Here is a 19,951-nt window from a genome sequence, read left to right as displayed (position 1 = left end):
ATAGCACTTTAATTCTTATTGTCTGCACTGAAGCACCGCAGCAATTTCCTAATGTTGTAAACCTCAACATCTGGCAATAAACCCCATTCTGATTCTGATTCTGATTCTGACATGCTGCGCTCTGTCCCACAGTTTCTGAGCTTCTCTCAGCCCTGCAGCGTCTGACTTTGGGTTGAGTTTGCTGGGGAAAGATTGACAGCTGTTTTGAGCATTCACATAATTTCTTCAGGGATTATTAAATTAATCTGATTCTGATTTCCACTCATGAATAATTTCTCCCACTGATGGACTTCAGATTGTTTGGGAATGCCTTCACAGATCAGTGGGCAGTAACAGTTAAGATCAGTGTTTCTTCTTGGTTTTGTGCGAGCACACCTGAATGATTCAGACCAGTGAACTGCCACACCTGTGCTTTTATTCAGGCACCGTTGATGTTATTCAGGTGCATTTGATTAACATCACCTAGCTGCTGCTAACCCTCTGATTATCTATGCAAGCAGTTCTTAATACTTAGATTTTCACATAAAAAAATCTTACTGTTCTTTTGTTGTGCTCGAAGAAGTTGTTTCCTCGGCTGAAACTGTAGAGTTTGAATTCTCAGAAGAAGTAAATGAATCCATTAAAAGAGCTTGTGGGGCTCTAGAGCACGACTTCCATGTGATGGTTCAAACACAGAGCAGCCTTCCACTACAGTATAACATGTATGAGCTCAAACCAAACACCATGTTTGACAGCATGGTGTATTCCAGTGTTAGTTAAAGTCTGTCCATCAGCTCTGAGGAAATCCTGCGAGGATCTGATTGGCTGCTCACCGTTCACCAGTCAGACTAACAGTGTGTGTGCTCGTTTGTGTGTTGGAGCTGCCCTCAAACTGTGTGACTAGATCCAAATGAAAAGTTGTTCTTAGGATGCTCTCGAGGATGAAAACAGCCATTGTGTTTGTAACGTGCAACCACGAGCTGCTGCTTTTTTTTAGCCCTGTTGGAGAAAAACTATGTAAAACTACACGGGCGTGGAAGTTTGACACGGCACCTATTGTGTATCTTGTAGTCCGGGCTGAAACTATCGCCCAGGACAAGCTGACATGTTGTTGTGGTCTCAGACTGGACAAAAGTCTGGGACAAACAAGAGGCTGAATATATCTGTAGTAAAATGAAACGAAAGCTCAGCATCTGTAATGAAAATTGAATGTTTCATATTTGATATCAAGCAGCTGATGTGATTTCAACATGTTTGTCATATGACAGAAATGTTGTAGCTGTGCTGTGACAGGCTGTTTGTGACCCAAACGTTTCTGTGGCTTCTGTTTGTTGGCTCTGTTGCAGACGAGGTGGCCCGTGGCCTTTGAGCGGCTGCTGATGGCTCAGAGTAGCAACCCTAATTTTTATTGAATGGATACAAAGTTTCCTGCTGCTGGTGGCGAGCAGTCATGTATCCCAGACTTGACAGAAGAGGTTAAGAATACAAAGTTACTGACACAGCAGGGAAATGTTTGTCATTTCTGCTGTTGGAAATAAAACATAAACCAGTTTTTGCAGATTCTTTTTCTAACAACTAAACCTACAAACAAAAGTCGTCTTTTCTGCAGTGAAGATGCTATTTTCATACTTCCCATCTGCATTTAGGATACGGGATCTTTTCTTACTGAAACAAATAAGGATCAAGTACTTTGCTAGAGGAACGAGGTCAGCTGAGGTGCTGTACGCTCACCTTTACCTGCCAGCTTCCTGTCCTCTGCTCACTGATGACTTCCATATATTTGTGTCCATGTTTCCTTTTCCCTGCCAGTCAGCATTACTGTTTGTAATGTTTCTCAGTTTGTAGTAGTTTCTCAGATCAGCTCCTTGTGTTTAAAATGAAACTGAGCATGCTATTCAACCACTGATCTTCAGCTAGCTAAGCTCTCGTTAAATCCTCTAAGCAGAAAGTGTTTCTCCGTGGAAAAGCAAGCTGAAGGCAGCCCAACATTATCTCTCAGCTTTGGAAGACGTGCAGATGCTGATTGTAACGGAGTCGTTATGTTAATGCTTGTTCTGACCTCCTGAGCGCTGAGCGTGCATGAAGAGTCCACGACACGTGTGAACTGCACTGTTCTGGTGTCAGTGAAAAAGCAGAAACAACGAGCATTATATTAGCAGTAAATGAGATCAGCACTGACCAGTAGGGCTGCCACAATCGATTATTCTGATAGTCGACTAGTCACCGAGTATTTCTGCGATTAGTCGACTAATCAGATCATCATCCATTGGAGTAAAACTACAGCTTATTGCACCAGCAGCATCTGCTCTTATATAACTATCATTAGCTTACAGCTTGAAGTGTTTACGGTCTGTGCTAACTAAAAATAAAGACAAGATGATAGTTTATTACATTTTAATGAAATCTGCAGATTGTTTGAAGTTTAATAAACTCCTTGCTATCTAAACTTTAACAGGACACCGGAGTAAATTCTCCAGCATCTCACACTTCTGATGATCAGCTGTCTGCTTGATGTTTATTCAGCTGTGTAAAAACTATAACTATAACTGATTTACTCAGGAACAAATAAAATACTAAAAAAAAGCCAAACAACAACATTTTTAAGTTATCTAAGTGACTCATATATCATGTTTAACCTGACTAGCGAAAGACGGCGGTGGGTTTGAAAACGATTTGCCGGGAGTCCGGTGTTCTCACGGCTCTAGCTAGCCTCGCCCCCGGCTAGCTATCGAGCTAGTGGGTAACAGACGTCTCCGAAAACGTCGGAGCGCTTTTGAAAATATGCGGTGTCCTGATAAACTGAGCAGATATTTGAGGTTTACACAGCTACATTCTCACCTGATAATATGTTAAACGTTTATTTTGTGACCCAGAAAGAATAATAAGAGTAACATTAAAACTAACTAGCTGCCGCCATTGTTGGAAACTGAGCTGGGCTGCGCTATGAATTCTGGGACACAGCTTCTTCTTCTTCTGGGTTTAACGGCAGCTGGCATCCTTGTACATGCAGTGCTGCCATCTTCTGTTTCACTCCGTTATTACACTCTTAAATCCTGCTACTTATTCCTGCGTCTTTTGGGATCTTACAAAGCTTCAAACGAGGCGTCGACTATTAAATCAGCCGTCGACGATTTTGATAGTCGACGTAATCGTGACTAGTCGACTAATCGTGGCAGCCCTACTGATCAGTAAGCATGAAAACAAACAGAGCTGTTCCATATCACTCACAGTGTCATCGGCTTTTAGGTGAGTCGACCTCGTACTGACAAAGGTTCAAACAGTGAACCGTGGGAGTGGACCCATGATTCAGTCTCTGTTGATGAACCCTGCCCACAGTCAGTAAACTGGGCCTGTGTAATTAATAGTATAGGTTCTCATATGCTCAGTGAAATATAATAGAAATACTTTAGAAATACAGTGTTGTTAGTAATGCACAGGCTAAGTGCTGTTAACTAAAGGTGGTCATTTCCAGATACTTGTGATCAGAGCAGTGAGTGCTGCTCTTCTTGAAGTGTAATTGCATCTCTCTCTGTGACTCATTAGGCCAAGCGTCTGAAGAGACAGGAGCTGTTTGCCAGAGAGGGCCTGACGTGGCAGAAGATTGTCCATTTCTGCACCGAGCATCAGGACAAAAGTCAGCAGCAAGCTGCCAGTCAGGAGCTGAAGAGCCTGCTCCTGGCAGCCAAACAGATGGGTAAGGAGGCACACCTCAGCTGTAACTCGTGTTTGTGTGAAGCTGGAGAAGCGTTCATGAAAACCTCAGAATGCCTGTTTCTGTTTATACTCATTAAAACCCTGAATAAAGAAGGGCGGGGCCAAAATGACATCATGCAGTGTTGGTAGGTTATATTTGGGGGAATTCTCTGCAAAAGCAACATGGAAGATTTTGCAGGTAGTTTTAATGGCTGTACTCTATCAGCTGTTAATGTGATCATGTGGTTATTGTACTGTTCACACGTCTTCCATGTGAAGGTTCAAACACAGAGCAGCTCAAACCAAACAGCATGTTTGATGGCAGAGTTAAAGTCTGTCCATGTGTTACTGAGCTCTGAGGAAACCCTGCGAGGATCTGATTGGCTGCTCACCGTTCACCAGTCAGACTAACAGTGTGTGTGCTCGTTTGTGTGTTGGAGCTGCCCTCAAACTGTGTGACTAGATCCAAATGAAAAGTTGTTCTTAGGATGCTCTCGAGGATGAAAGCAGCCATTGTGTTTGTAACGTGCAACCACGAGCTGCTGCTTTTTTTAGGCCGTTTTAATTGGTTTAAATCCTTTTCATCTGTTTTCACTTTGCCTCTCCAGCCTTCTTTGCTCTAGTCTGCCTCTGTCCTTTTGACATTTTTTCCTCTAATTGGACAATTATGCTGCATTTCTTTTTTTTTTTAAGTGCAGTTCTGCTAAAGTATGAATTGTTTGGAATAATATTTAAATGAGGTGCAGGAACAGTTAGCTCGTGTTTGGCCTTTCCTGCTTAGAGCTGCCGACTCTTTCTAGCACTATTAATAGTGCTGTGCACAGATTTAATGGCCATATAAAGCAGTGCTGCTGTCTAGGCACAGCTAATGGTAATAGAAAGGGTAAAGGTGATTGTTGCAGCAATCCTAATAATCGTCATCATTAAAATGATAATCATTACATCCATTTTCCCTTAAGATGGAAATTCTCCTTTCTGCCAGTGTTTGGGCCACACTGGGTTTCAAGGAAGAAAAGGAAACCAGGTCCGTTCCTCACAGGGCAGCTAGTGTTTAATGAATCCTGTGGGTTATAAACCTCACGTGGACGTTACTGACAGAAGCTCCGGTCATGCTAACAGCTGAAGCCAGTCGACTGATACTGCTGGCAGTATGTGACTGCTGAACAACATCATGCATTTAAATGAGTCGATTGATTAGTGACTGCGTCCTTCTTTCCTGGCATTATTGGCTTTTTATGACTTGACATTATAACAGAGTTCATGTAGAAGGTAGAGTTTGGTGTTTCTCTGGGGCGGGTACAGGAACATCCATGGGTTTCTGGACAGTGACACACTTTTAGAGTTTTACTTCTGTATACTCGAACAGTTGATTTGATTGCAGTGCAGCGTGGACACCCAAGTCTGTGAATGCAATGACTCGAGAACGGGGCAGCTTTGATGAGTTCGAATCTCAGTGACTTCAACCCTCGGGTCGGGGTTTTTGAAAATGTAGTTGTGCCACAATCTTGGGCGATCGTGGCTCAAGAGTTGGGAGGTCGTCTTGTAATCGGAAGGTTGCCGGTTCGAGCCCCGGCTTGGACAGTCTCGGTCGTTGTGTCCTTGGGCAAGACACTTCACCCGTTGCCTACTGGTGGTGGTCAGAGGGCCCGGTGGCGCCAGTGTCCGGCAGCCTCACCTCTGTCAGTGCGCCCCAGGGTGGCTGTGGCTACAATGTAGCTTCCACTGTAGTCACCAGTGTGTGACTGGGTGGATGACTGGACGTGTAAAGGACTAGTAAAAGCGCTACAGAAATACAGGATATTTACCATTTGTCAGTGTCATAACTCAGGCAGGAGGCTGAGGGTAGAACTGGCAGCTGTGCTTCGAATAGTTGGATGTGCAGGTTTGTTGCAGTTGGGAGCGTCTACAGCCAGGTGCAGTGTTTGCTTCCACGAGAAGCTCAGCCACGCCTTTGCTGCAGTTGCCTTCAGTTGTTGCATGTTTACAGGTGTCTCTACCTTCAGTTCGTCTCGAGTCTGGAAACCTATTTTGGGTTGCAGTCAGAGTTCGATGCCTTTACAAACTCTTGGTTCTTGCAAATATAAAATGACCAAAGTGTGTTTTTGTTCAAACATGTGTGGACCTAACTGTAAATTCTGTGCATAACGCTGCAGTGCTAACTGTGGTGTGCATGTGCTTGTTCCACAGTGGCTTCTGAACTCGGTCAGGCGGTGGGTGAAAGCGCAGCCGTGTTCCTGTTTGAAACCTTCCACAACAAAGACCACGTTGGTACAGAGGAGACTCGGGCCATCAAACACATGTTCGGTCCCTTTCCATCATCGGCAGCTGAAGCGTCCTGCGCCTCTGTGGGTCGACTGGTGGCTTTGCTCGGTGACTCCCGAGTCGAAGACTTTATCCAGAGCCAACGCTCCTGCCGCAACCTGGACCGAAGCGCCGCTTTTGGGCGCAACATTGCTTTCTCACATGACGGTTACACACTCGACCCACTGGAGGGGCTGCCCTTCTCCGGTATCCAGGAAGAGAGTGCCAGCTTGGATTTCATCAACTTTTTCAACAACCAAAAGAGCGGCAAGAAGGGCATCAGTGAAGAGGCTCTGTCCAGTACAGGAAGCCCCCTGACCCCGGGGGATGGCTCCATCCTTAGAACAGAAGTAGATAAATATCTGTGTGGAGGCAACATGATGTCATCCAACCCAGAGGAGCTGTGCACGTCTCTGTTTGAAATGCTGGCCTCACACAGGAGCAACGATGAGCTGCAGAACGAGGTCTGTACCACTGGTCTGTTCGTATTAACCCTGAAGGTTAGGTCAATATATAACATGCGCATTAATAGAAGTCACTGGAAAGTAAGGAACTCATTTTATGCAGAAGTGTTGACTGAAGTTGGTGTTTCAGGGTTGTTTTTATCCTCACACATCATCTTCACATCATCAGAAATCAGTGCCTCTGTCATATTTAATATCTGTCTGCACTGTTTCTTCATGTGGACCAATCAGATTGTTTGTACAGATTCACCAGTGCTACAGCGTCTACACTGGTTGTTATGGTAACTTGGCTTTGCAAACACTCAGGAATAGGACATGCATCATCCTGCCCTAGACCATCTAGTACGAACCCCACCTCTAAAGCACCATCTGCTGTCATGTCGTCCTGCACGGTGCTCAGCTCGTAGCAGGCTTGGAGGTCATCCATACGCTTGATTATAAACCTGACAGACTGTTGTGATGCTTTCATCACTACATTTCTGTGAAGTTTGACCTCTCCCACTGTTATGTTTATTGTTGTGCAACATCTATTGATTCTATCACGCTGACCTTCAGCAGCACTGGAGTTATCATGTCCTGGCTGTTAAACCATACTTGGCCTTTACCTCTGCACATTTCAGACTTGTACATTTTGACCTTCAGTGGCAATAAAGACCTGGAAATATTAGGAGCCTAATGTGCACACAGTTAAGACCATAAGGAGAGATGTACCAGTGTTGCCAGTGCCTGACTAGGGTTTGTTTTTCCCACCGTGTGACCTGGGACACTGATTAGAACTATTAGAAAATGATAGCAACAGTGTTACAGTAAATTCACCAGGTAACAGGATGTGGACCCTTTTGTCTTTCACTTGTATCCATAATTTTCCTGATAACTGCTTTGATCCTTTGCCCATATCAAGGCTCTTACTGGGGCTGCTGGTGTGTGCTTGGATATGAGCTGTGAACACACGGAGCTTTAGCTGTAGGTGTCAAAGGGATTTCAAGGTTTGATTGTGTTTGTTGTTGTAAGGTTTTCGTTGTGTTGCTGTTCTCTTTGGTCACAGGTCGAGGACATTTCAGTCCCTCTCTGTCCACAGGTATTTGAACACATCTTTGACTGTGGTGCCAAAGAAACGATGCATTCAGTGCACGTTTGGTGGTGTTTGTTTTTTAGTAGATTCTGCAGTGAAATCATCTAAATGATTAGTATAATGAATACGCGTGTTCACACCAGGGCTGTGTGGTCTGTTCTTCCTCTTCGTTGAGTGCAGACACAAACACCCTTTGGAGACGTAGTGTCGGCTCCAGTTTAACTCCAGTGCTGTTCCTTCATATCGTGAACATGACCACAGTAAACACACTGTAGGTGTGAAAATGGCTGTAAATATTCACTTTGTCAAATCAAACGTATATTTTTGGAATTCTGTGATTTAACGATGATGAAAACAAAGAGTGGAAATGAAACCTGAGCTCAGCGGTGATGCAGATGATGTGCTGGTGTGTTCAGTGTGGCAGGGGTGCACTTGTTGCCGTGCTGTTAGCCATCAGCTGTCTATTCTGAAGCCAAGAGAAGGAAAAGTGTTGCATCAATACAAAGGTATTTAGAGATAGTGATGAACTTATATTCACAGTTTAAGGAACAAAAGCAAAGTGTTCCTCGGGAAAAGCAGGATGAGTGTAAAAGCAGTGACTGCCATCAGCTGTGTTTCTTCTGTCAGCAGCTGAATGATCACTGCGTGCTGCTGCGCCTCTTCATATTTGCCTCAGGGTCGTCACCACAGTAGAATTTCAAACTCGGCTGCATCACAGGGAAGATGTTTACCTCTGCAGCTACACCAGTGTTGGTGAAGAAGTCCTTTCTTAGTCAACTTGTTCATTTTCACCATCGATCGTGGTGATACATTTTACAACCTACTAATAAATGAATGGGTGAGCAAACAGCACAATACCTAACATGCACATATTTTCATTATTGTAGAACAAGAGTTAAGAAAGTTAAAATATAGAAACGTCACTGTCAGCCGTGCAGCTGGCTACAACCAGACGACACATCAGCCTGCAGCTCTGCATCCTCAGCTGTGCTGTGCAGGCCTGAAGCCCGTCCTGTTGGTCTGCTGTTCACTTTATCTCATGCTCTGGACTCAGCTGTGGTGCACCCACTGCTCTGCACATCTGGTTCTGCTCTGCACATCTGGTTCTCTGTGTGTCTGTAATCCACTTTGCCTTGGTTCAGTATTTTACAGCCACTGTGTTAATGATAAACGATGGAGGCTCTCAGGTCATTGCTTATCTTGGACAAAACTGTTTAATACTTCAGTGTTGATGAAACTGAAGCTCTACGGACACGTTTAAATTCCTCCTAACATGAACATGAAGGAGCTGTTAGTGAGCGGCGGAGCTGTGTGTCCGCCTCAGTCATGTGCTTCTTTCTTTTCTGAGTCTCATTGTCAGACCAGTAACATCTGGATGTGACTAAATTTGTACTGCAAAGACTTTGTGTGCTATTGTGTAGAGTTTAGACTTTGACCGAGCAGCTTGTTGTGCTGAACGTCTGCTCCATGGAAACATTATCCACATCCTGGAAAGCATACAGTCACAAAATAATCAGCATAGCTGATGTTCTTTAAGCATAAAGTGCAGCACAGCATAAAGCATAGAGTGGACACGAGGTTTGTGAGTGCAGTAACTTGAGCTCGACACCACAGCTGTGTCTGCTAAACTGTTTTAACCTTCATTTACCCACAAAGTTGATTCTGTTCATCTGGAGTAACGTTCGTCACTCATCAGCTGACTTCTTCAGTCCCAGCTGACTGCAGGTTTCCAGCCTTATAAGCAGGACATTTAAACAATGACTGAAACCAGCAGCAGTGGCTGTGAGGTTCAGGATCATAATATGCAATAATTGTATAACTGTCATGACCAGTGATCACAGAGAGCTGGGGAATGGTTCCTCAGCTCTCTGCAGTCTGAAAGCTCCACGTCCAGATGAACAGAATCAACCTTTGTGGGCTTTCTTGCCTGGATGATTGAGCATCAAGACTGCCCTCAGTTAGTTTTTAGCTCTGCTGCTGACAGACAGCTCCACCTCAGTCTAAGTGGGAACTGTTGTCTCTCAGTGAACTTCAGTGAACCAGGATCAGAATACTTTATTAATCTCTAAGCACATTATGTGGGTTACAGTTGCTCCAGGACAGTAACAGACGAACTATTTAAACAATGCAATATGTTACAGAATTTTCAAATGTAAGAAATCGCACCAATATTTACAGATCACTCAATAATAAATATCAAGGACTAACAGAGGTGATTATAAATAAATATCAAGAATACTGAGATGATTTGCTGTGTCATTCTGTGGTGCATTATGGGTAATCTCAGTCTCTCACTGAGCGTGCTCCTGTGACTAGCCAGCACGTGTTTTTATATTTGTATTTTATATTTTTGACGTAAGCGTTGTATGACGTGGTGAAACAGCAGCCCTGAAGAGTGACAGCTGTTTAAATGTCCAAACACTGGAGTGTAAGTTTTTGTGTGAGGGATTTGCTGTGCAGCTTTGGGGTTTGTTTGGATCTACATCTTCCTGTGTAAAGCAGATTAGGCTGCTCGTTGCACGGGTCTGTTTCTCACCCTATTTGAACCTCTAATTTGCTATTCTTCACATTCTTATATGAAGCAGGAAACCATTTTGTGCCTGTGGATTTTCAACACTTCACTTATATGTCCAGGCTTTCATCTGCCCCTACCCCACTGCCCTTCTATCAATTTAGCACAGAGTCAGAATTGTACAACTTCAGCTGGTTCCAGTTGCTTCCAATGTTTCTCATGTAGTTGACATTTGGAAGCCAACTTTCCCACAGACATCCTCAGGTGTAGACTGCTGTGTGTGTGTGTGTGTGAGCAGAGACACACACGGAAACACACTGTGAGAGTGCACCTGCAGGCTCTCTATGCATCTACCTCTGTGTGACTCCAAAGTCAACACTAAAGTTTAAAGGCTTTGCACTCTGTGGCATTAAAGCCAACAATGGAGAAACTCGCTTCTTATTATTTCTCATTGGTGACCTTGGATTGCTGACATTTTGTGGTGGGTGCTGAGTGCAGGCGGGAACCGCGGACTGCAAAGCCATTTAGTTACATACAGATTTGGTCATGTCATTTCATAGTGAGGGGAGTTCAGTACAGTAGCAGGGAGATATCTCAGAAACTTTACATCTTTATAATTTTAAGCTTATGTTGACTTCTTCCATTATCAACTGGTTTTCCATTAATTCAATTCAATTCAATTCAATTTTATTTATATAGCGCCAAATCACAACATAAGTCGCCTCAAGGCGCTTCATAGATACAGAGAAAAACCCAACAATCATATGACCCCCTATGAGCAAGCACTTTGGCGACAGTGGGAAGGAAAAACTCCCTTTTAACAGGAAGAAACCTCCGGCAGAACCAGGCTCAGGGAGGGGCGGCCATCTGCTGCGACCGGTTGGGGTGAGAGAAGGAAGACAGGATAAAGACATGCTGTGGAAGAGAGACAGAGGTTAATAACAGATATGATTCAATGCAGAGAGGTCTATTAATACATAGTGAGTGAGAAAGGTGACTGGAAAGGAAAAACTCAATGCATCATGGGAATCCCCCGGCAGCCTACATCTATTGCAGCATAACAAAGGGAGGATTCAGGGTCACCTGGTCCAGCCCTAACTATATGCTTTAGAAAAAAGGAAAGTTTTAAGCCTAATCTTAAAAGTAGAGATAGTGTCTGTCTCCCGAATCCAAACTGGAAGCTGGTTCCACAGAAGAGGGGCCTGAAAACTGAAGGCTCTCCCTCCCATTCTACTTTTAAATACTCTAGGAACAACAAGTAGGCCTGCAGAGCGAGAGCGGAGCGCTCTAATAGGGTGATATGGTACTACAAGGTCATTAAGATAAGATGGGGCCTGATTATTTAAGACCTTGTATGTGAGGAGCAGGATTTTGAATTCAATTCTGGATTTAACAGGAAGCCAATGAAGGGAAGCCAAAACAGGAGAAATATGCTCTCTCTTTCTAGTCCCTGTCAGGACTCTTGCTGCAGCATTTTGGATTAGCTGAAGGCTTTTCAGTGAGTTTTTAGGACTTCCTGATAATAATGAATTACAGTCGTCCAGCCTGGAAGTAATAAATGCATGAACTAGTTTTTCAGCGTCACTCTGAGACAGGATATTTCTAACTTTAGAGATGTTGCACAAATGGAAGAAAGCAGTCTTACATATTTGTTTAATATGTGCGTTGAAGGACATGTCCTGGTCAAAAATGACTCCAAGGTTCCTCACAGCGTTACTGGAGGCCAAGGTAATGCCATCCAGAGTAAGAATCTCGACCCTGGAAAGACGGTTGATGTTTGTGGAAAAAGTGTTGGGCTGTCGCACAGCATGACCCTCTCCTTTCCAAGTCTGGAGCCCTGGCTTCGTCCGAGTCTGAAGACGAGGATTATCTGGTTGATGTCCCCGCAATTAGCTGGGCTGACCACATGGAATATGTTGATGGGTTAGCCGATGACGAGCCGGAACCATGCAGGAGCGCTGACGGGCTTCAGCCTGGGTTGAACTCTGCAGCGCTCCCCAGTAAGACGATGATGTGCTGGACATCGGCCTGGACATCCATGGTTTGTCAGAGGATGAGCAGGAGAGCTCATTGTCGGCCCAATGTGCCGCTGCTGCTGCACCGGTCGGCCACGATGATGCCACTCTTTTCTCCCTGTTTCGCCGTGCTGCTGAGAAGCTGCATGTGACTGGCCCTCTCCTCCGCCAGCTCATGTTCCCAGACTTTGTGTGCGAGCTAACAGCATCATGGGACAAACCTCTGTCTACCTGCGTCACTATGCCCGGCTATGGACAGTCCATGGAATTGGACGGCGCCGAGGGGGCTGGCTTAGCTAACCCACTCCTTATGGAGCCGTCTCTGGCTGCTTATCTGACCCCGTCCCATAACCATGGTGTCGGCGGCCCCGCAACTCTGCTGTCCAAGTACGGCAGATTCTCTGCTTTGCAGCTGGAGAAGATTTATCGGGCTCATGCCGGCACTACTCGCGCCATGAGCTCCGTCACCATGCTCCAGATGTACCAGGCGATGTGCCTGACGGAGCTCAGATCGCTGATTCCTGATGACAGCCAGCTGGCACCTCTTCTTAACGAGGTCAGAGTTGCCACAGATCACATCCTCCGTGCGTCTCGCTGTGCAGCACTCTCCCTTGGCAGAGGGATGGCTTCGACAGTAGTGGCGCAGAGGCACCTGTGGCTGACCCTCTCTGACGTCCCAGATAGGGACAGGGCTGTATATCTGGACGCACCAGTGTCTGCAGCTGGGATATTCAGACATTCACTTGAAGCCATTCAGGCTAGATTCGATCTGAAGGAAGAAGCAGACGGAAGCTCTGCGCGACATCATCCCCAGACGTCAGCCCAAGCCCGCAGCCAGCTCTCACAGGCCCGCCGCTCCTCTGCCGACTGGCAAGAGACTGGTGCCCACTGCTGAAGTGGGTGTGCCGCCAGCAAGAGCACATCCTCCGGCCCGAGCTCCACGCCAGTCAGCCTGGAGCAAAGGTCCACCCTCGGGCCCCCGGCGGGAACCGACGCCCAGGAGGAAGAAGCCTCAGCCCTCCTAGCTGTGGTTTCGAGTGGAGAAGGGGTCCAGCAGCAGGGAGATGCTGCTTTTACCCCTCTGTTGCCACCCAAGAGGTGCCGCTTAAGTTTTGTTCAGGTTGTCAGCCCCAGAAGGCGCTGCACTTTCCTAACACTGTCTCCCAAGCACAAAACCCCTGCACACAAAATGCCTCAGGTAACTCCCTGTTCAGGTGTGTTAAATGTTCAGGTGACCACATCGAGTGTTCCCGCTGTTTTTCATTGTTGTGCCCCAGAAAAGGTGCCTCCAACAAAATGTATGAATGTACATGTTCCCATGTTACAATCAATAAAGAGTGTTGTTTATTCTCAAACAATCACAAATGCTCAGCCTGCAGGCAGAATGAGCCAGGTCGGGCAGGTGATGCAGTCCCCTGCAGACACACTGGGGGGCGACAACGCCCTGCCGACGGTGCTGCAGGTCAGCCGGCTGGCTGCTCACTTCCCTCAGTTGCGTGCTTGCGCCCCCTCTCCGTGGGTGCTGCGAACTGTTGCCATGGGTTACCGGTTCCAGTTCCGGGTCAAGCCGCCTCGTTTCCAGAGAGTCGTAAACACGACTGTCAACACCGAGGCGGTGATGATACTCAGAGAGGAAATAAAGGCACTATTGCAGAAAAGAGCAATACGAGTGGTCCCCACTTCGGAAGCAGACAAAGGTTGGTACAGCCGTTATTTTGTTGTTCCGAAAAAAGGGGGAGGGCTTCGTTCCATCCTCGACCTGTGAGTCTTGAACACGTATCTACAAACGTACAGGTTCAAGATGCTAACAGCTCTTGAATGCGGTCGGCCCGGGAGATTGGTTTGCAACAATCGATCTAACAGATGCTTTTTTTTCATGTGGCTATACACCCGAAATACAGGCAGTTTCTGAGGTTTGCATTCAAGGGCGTAGCCTACGGATACCTAGTGCTGCCGTTCGGGCTGTCGCTCGCTCCTTGCACCTTTGCGAAATGTGCCAAAGCAGCGCTAGCGCCCCTCAGAGAGAGAGGCATCCGCATCTTAGTCTACCTAGACGACTGGGCTCTCGTAGCTTGCTCCAGAGAGCAGGCGGAGACACAGCTATCGCTGGTTCTGTCACACATTCAGACACTGGGGTTCTCTGTGAACGTTCAAAAGAGCTCGCTAATCCCGAGTCGGCAGATTTCTTTTCTCAGTTTGGAAATATGCTCGCTTTCCAGTCGCGCACGTTTGTCGGAGCACAGAGTGGCCGCGTTTCATCGCTGCCTCGCTCAATTTCAGTTGGGACGCAGACTGCGTTTCCAGACGCTATTACGTTTGTTGGGCATGATGGCATCTATGATCGCCGTAGTGCCACTTGGACTGTTAAAAATGAGAGCGTTTCAACACTGGACTCTCTCTCACCGCCTGTGTGCATCGCGTCACCTCCGGAGGAGGCTGCAGGTAACCGCGTCTTGCATGCTAGCTCTCCGTCCTTGGAGGGAGCCCAGGCTGCTGCATCAGGGCTCTCGGATCGGGAGGGTGTTGTTTCGCAAGGTGGTGTCCACAGATGCTTCCCTAAGAGGGTGGGGAGCGCTGTGCAAGGGTGCGAGGGATCTGGTCCGCACTTAGAGCTGTTAGCAGTGTTCTTAGCTCTAAAGCATTTCTGTCCAGTCCTGAAGCGCCAGCATGTCTTAGTCAGGACGGACAATTCAACAGTGGTGTCTTACATAAACAGGCAGGGAGAAACACACTCTCCTCCCCTGTTGAAGCTGTCTCGCTCTCTGCTGTTATGGTGTTCATTTTCTGTCTCTAAGAGCCACCCATGTCCCGGGCCACCTGAACCTGGGGCCGGACCTTCTCTCCAGGGGGTCCTCTGGTGAGAGAATGGAGGTTACACCCTTTAATAGTGGCTCAGATTTGGGACCTATTTGGCAAGGGGCAAATAGATCTTTTTGCTTCACTGCCCCCTGTTCTTCTCCATAATCGACCACGATGCACCCTTGGGCTTGGACGCGCTAGCGCACCAATGGCCAGACGTGCTCCTGTATGCATTTCCCCCAGTGGAAATGATATCTCCACTTCTAGAGAGAGTGCGTCGGCATTCCCTCTCTCTGATTCTAGTGGCCCCTTGGTGGCCCACACGGTCGTGGTATGCAGAGATAATCAGCCTGGTAGCAGCAAGTCCTTGGCAGCTTCCTCTCCGTAGGGACCTCCTCTCTCAGGTGGGCGGAGAAGTGGTTCATTTGCGCCCGGATCTGTGGCGCCTTCATGCTTACCTGCTGAGAGGTTAAACTTGATTGCTAAGGGTTTGCCACCTAGTGTGAAAGCGACAATTCAGAGCGCTAGGGCCTCATCTACTAGAGGCTTGTATGCTTACAAATGGTGAGCCTTCGAGCAATGGCAGGGATAGCTCAGTAGGTAGAGTGGTGGCCCCATGATCGGAAGGTCGGGGGTTCGACTCCACTGAACGGCTACCCTGAGGTACCCCTGAGCAAGGTACCGTCCCTACACACTGCTCCCCGGGCGCTGCACTGGCGGCTGCCCACTGCTTCACTGGGTGAATGGGTTAAATGCAGAGGAACTATTTCCCTATGGGGACTAACACGCACACTTTACATGGTGCCAGGACTGCCACACTCTCCCATTTCAGTGCTCTATTGTGGATGTTTTGACATTCCTGCAGGAGCTGCTGGATAAGGGCCTTTCATTTTCGACAGTTAAGGTTTATTTAGCAGCTATATCTGCTTGTCATATTGGCTTTGATGACACCAGGTGCACATCCCCATGCCATACATTTTCTGAAAGGGGTTCACCGGCTGAGACCTGTGCTTAAGTCCAGTGTCCCTGCTTGGGACTTGTCTTTGGTGCTGGGGGCCCTTTATAGCCCCCGTTTGAACCCACTGAGTCTGTGGCTATGAAATTTCATATAAGACTGCATTACTTCTCGCTTTGGCTTCAGCAAAGCGAGTGGGTGACCTTCATGCGCTCTCTGTGCATCCCTCCTGCACACAGTTCTCTCCTGATGGTCTCAAGGTTGTATTGCGTCCAAATGCTGCCTATTTTCCCAAGATCATGCCTGCGTCTTATAGCTCAGTGGAGTTTGAGTTGCTGAGCTTTTGCTCCCCTCCTTTTGCATCTGAGGAGCAGAGGAGGATGCATTCTCTTTGTCCAGTGCGTGTGCTACGCACCTACATTGAGCGCACTCAGAGTGTGTCTGAGTCTGCTTCGCTAATCCAAATAGAGGTAGAGCTCTGTCTCACTGGCATACGGCACCAGAGGTCTTGCTTTGCCCCACGGGGTGAAAGCTCATTCCACCAGGGGGGTGGCAACCTCATGGGCTCTTTTTAAAGGGGTGCCTGTAGCTGATATTTGTGCGGCATCACTGGACACTTTTGCGCGGTTTAATCGGTTGGACGTTACAGCCCCTTTGGTGGCTCATGCTGTCCTTTCTGCTGGGTCTACCGCTCACTAAGGATGTGGTGATGTGTTGTACTGAGTGAATCGACTGAAAGGGAACATGTATGTCTACTTCTGTTCCCTGAAGGAGAGGAACGAGGTACAACACAAGGTGGCCCCACTGAGCAGTTTGGCTCGGTGAAGAGCGGCTATCGAACTGAGGGATGACTGTGATGACAGCGGCTATATGTGCAGGCGGGGCCGTGCGCGTGTCATCACACGTCATCTGCCTTAAAGGCATGAATAAAGTTTCTTTAGCCAGGACACGCGAGGGCGTGATATCCCGTACTTATGTGTTGTACCTCGTTCATCTCCTTCAGGGAACAGAAGTTATAGGCATAACTATTCGATTTTCATTGTATCCAGCAGGAGTGAAAGGTCATGTATGGTCATTGGGTTAAACACTGACAGTAAATGAGGGGGAGGTGGACCAGAGACACAAACACAAACCAATGCTCTTACGGACATTATTAACTTTATCCACGAAGAAATTTAGAAAGTCATCACTCTCAGATTTAGAGGTCACGGGTACTGGGTGGACCACGGGGAAAACAATAGAGTTTATGGTTTCAAATTGCACCTCCAAATTTCTCTAATACGATGAGATTAGCTGAGCTGAAATATCCTGATCTGGCTGTTTTTATGTTTTCGTGAAGGGAAACCCAAAGTTTCCTAAGGTGGAGCCTGTGAACTTCAGGTTTAGTTGATTTTCCAAAGGCGTTCTACTTTCCTACAGATTCTTCTGACTTTCCTTATGTCATCATTTATCCACGGATGAGCTCTTTCCGGGCAGCAATGACAGACTTCATAGGTGCCACCGAATTTAATATCTCCAGACAATGATTGTTAAAACCCTGAGTAGCAACATCAGCATCAGTGATCGCATGAGGGTCCAACAAATCAGAACATTTCAGAGCAAGCATCATCCGCATCCTGATCGTCCGCATCCTGATCGTCCGCATCCTGATCGTCCGCATCCTGATCGTCCACGTGCAGGCTGAAATCCCTGATCATTAAGACTTTCTCCAGTTGAATAGTGGAAGATAAAAAGTCTGTAAAATCCTGAATAAAAACACCAGCAGGGTTGAGAGGATGGTAAAATAAAACACAGTAAAGTATATTTGATGAACCAACCGTATGAAGTTGTGACTCAAAGGAGGGGAAAGTCTCAGAGTCCATAACTCTGCAGGACAAACTGTCCCAGTAAACGGTGCCACGTCCACCACCACGATGGTCCAAACGCGGAGTCCCGATGAAGTGACAGCCGACCAGGCAGAGCTCATTAAGGGGGACAAATTCATTCTCTGCTGCCAGGATTCAATGAGAAACATAAATCCAAACTGTTACTGATAAAAAAGTTGTGTTTTTTTGTTTTTTTGGCCGCCTGTCCCGTCTGGTTCTTTTGCCATCAGAATTATTGTCTGAAGGCAAAGAGAGAAGCCCAACGGATTTACTTTACCATCCCTGCCTTGCTGTGTTGGTCCATTTGATTGACCTTTGTTGTTATTATTATTATTTTTTTAACACTTTTTATTTGTTTAGGAACATTTTTATGCAGCAAGATAAAAGAAAAAAAGAAAAAACAGAAACAGTATGAGGTCATGGGAAGATAACATACACCTGTACATACATCTGCACATCCACACATACATACGTCAACAAGTCTGCATTACTAATTCTATGCATCAAAGGGTGCTGCCACAAGCTGTAAAGTCCAGCCATTTTCTCCACCGTCTCCTTCCCAAATCTCCCTGCAGTCGCAGAGTGAAAGTCATACATTCCATCAATTTGACGTCTTCCACTATAGAGGTAAAAAGTGTTACAGTGGGAGGATCTCTACAGAGCCAGCGTTTTGTTATGGCCTTCTTCGCAGAAGCCAAGAGAACTTTCAGAAGGTAAACATCATCTGTAACTAAATCGTCTGTAAAATATCCCAGATACAATGAGGTAAATGTACAAGACACGTGGAATCCCAACACCTCTGTAATTATCTTTATAACTTCCATCCAGAAGGGTCGTATGAGTGGGCAGGACCAGAATATATGACCGTAATCAGCCATGTCTTCCCCACAATTCCTCCAGCAAAACGCAGGTGTAGCACTGAATTTAGACTTCTGTTTAGGCGTTATGAAATAGCGTTTAATGTTCTTCCAGCAGAAGTCCCGCCACATGTTGGATGTTGTTATTATTTATGTTATTTTATTTTCAGTTGTTACAGATGGGACAGACATGACAGGGGGGAGGGAGGGAAACAAAGACAGCGGGGAAGAGGAATAGTGATGAAGGACAAAGAAAAGGGAAAAGAAAAGACGGGGGGCAAAAAAACCACATTTTTATATATATCACCTGGATCACCTGTTGAGAGAAAAAAAGAGAAAATAAGCAAACAAAACCAGCAATATAATAAACACAACACCATCGTGATTGTGTATATAACACTAAATATTAAATATTATTATTATGCAGCACGTAAGATTTACAGCGCACAGTGTGCTTTGAGGTAGGAGCCAAAAAGGGTGTAGTTATTAAATATTATGTTGTTATGTTATGCCTACTATGTGTTTATGTATGACTTTATTTATTTATTTACATCTGGAAATTTGGAAATCATGACCAACCCTTCTGTGTTTACCACAAGCAGTTGGACTATACTCGTTAAATGTTGCTTTTCTGGTACTGATACTGATACTATCACTGGCACTGGTACTGATACTGGCACGGGTACTGGTACCGATACTGGTGCTAATCCATAACCTAATGATCTCACTTCCTATTATTTCTGGTTGGATGCAGTCAGATCTGTTTTGAGAAGTGTATCTGGCAGTGATCAGGTCCAAAACAAGAGTCAGAGGACTGTTCAGTTGACCTGTGTTCAGACCTGATCGTTCATCCTATCATCCTATCGTTCATAGCATATCTGAGAGTTTCAAAAAGCTTTCAATCATATTAGGATGTTTGCCTTTCTCAGTAAATGTGCAGTGGAGGAACCATTGTACTGAAGGCAAGTCAGAGCTTGTGGTCTTAAGTAGCTGTTCAAAGCTTGGAGATGCCTGGGCTCATTATTCTGTCTCCGTCTGAGTCCTTCCCCACAAAGATCAAACCCGAGGGTGGAGTACTGCTTCTCATTTATCAGGGTGGAGATGATTCACTGCTGGTGAATGCTCCCATTTCTCTGTGTATAATTCATTGTCTGCCAGTGTTTTTCACCTTCATATTGATTTACCCACCTTTAGTGTGATTCATTGGGATACACCACGCCTAATGCTGCCATGTGTTAGCCTTCCTCCCTGTTTCTCCTTCTCTCCATGACATGATTGGAGTGTTTTCATTTACTAAATTGTGTGAGAATTGTTCATACGGTTGCTCTTCAGTGTCTCAGTGAACAAAGCCTGATGTATCGATCCTCTGATAGTTTGATCTGCTGTTCGTGCTTTAGATACAAGTGATCCAGTTAGCACAGTACACTCTCCCCTCTTAC

At 46.1% G+C, this 19,951-nt stretch overlaps 1 protein-coding gene across 4 annotated transcripts in view; it reads left to right on the top strand.

Moving 5' to 3' along the window:
* The window catches only part of ascc3 (activating signal cointegrator 1 complex subunit 3), a 139,535-nt gene that overhangs the window by 2,031 nt on the left and 117,553 nt on the right, over nucleotides 1-19,951 (top strand). For all 4 annotated transcript variants that reach the window (XM_085472844.1, XM_085472842.1, XM_085472841.1 and 1 more), the window contains 2 exons: nucleotides 3,523-3,673; nucleotides 5,860-6,437. In XM_085472844.1, the coding sequence (XP_085328970.1) occupies nucleotides 3,523-3,673; nucleotides 5,860-6,437 (729 nt within the window). The remainder of the gene's footprint in view (nucleotides 1-3,522; nucleotides 3,674-5,859; nucleotides 6,438-19,951) is intronic.

This window comes from Copadichromis virginalis, linkage group LG11 (assembly GCF_057382275.1).
Source record: "Copadichromis virginalis isolate Kocher_CV1m ecotype Utaka linkage group LG11, C_Virginalis_male_GT1.1, whole genome shotgun sequence".
In the NCBI taxonomy this organism is placed as follows: Eukaryota; Metazoa; Chordata; class Actinopteri; order Cichliformes; family Cichlidae; genus Copadichromis; species Copadichromis virginalis.
Note: the sequence above shows the minus strand (reverse complement) of the source record. Positions and strands in the feature narration are given on the sequence as shown.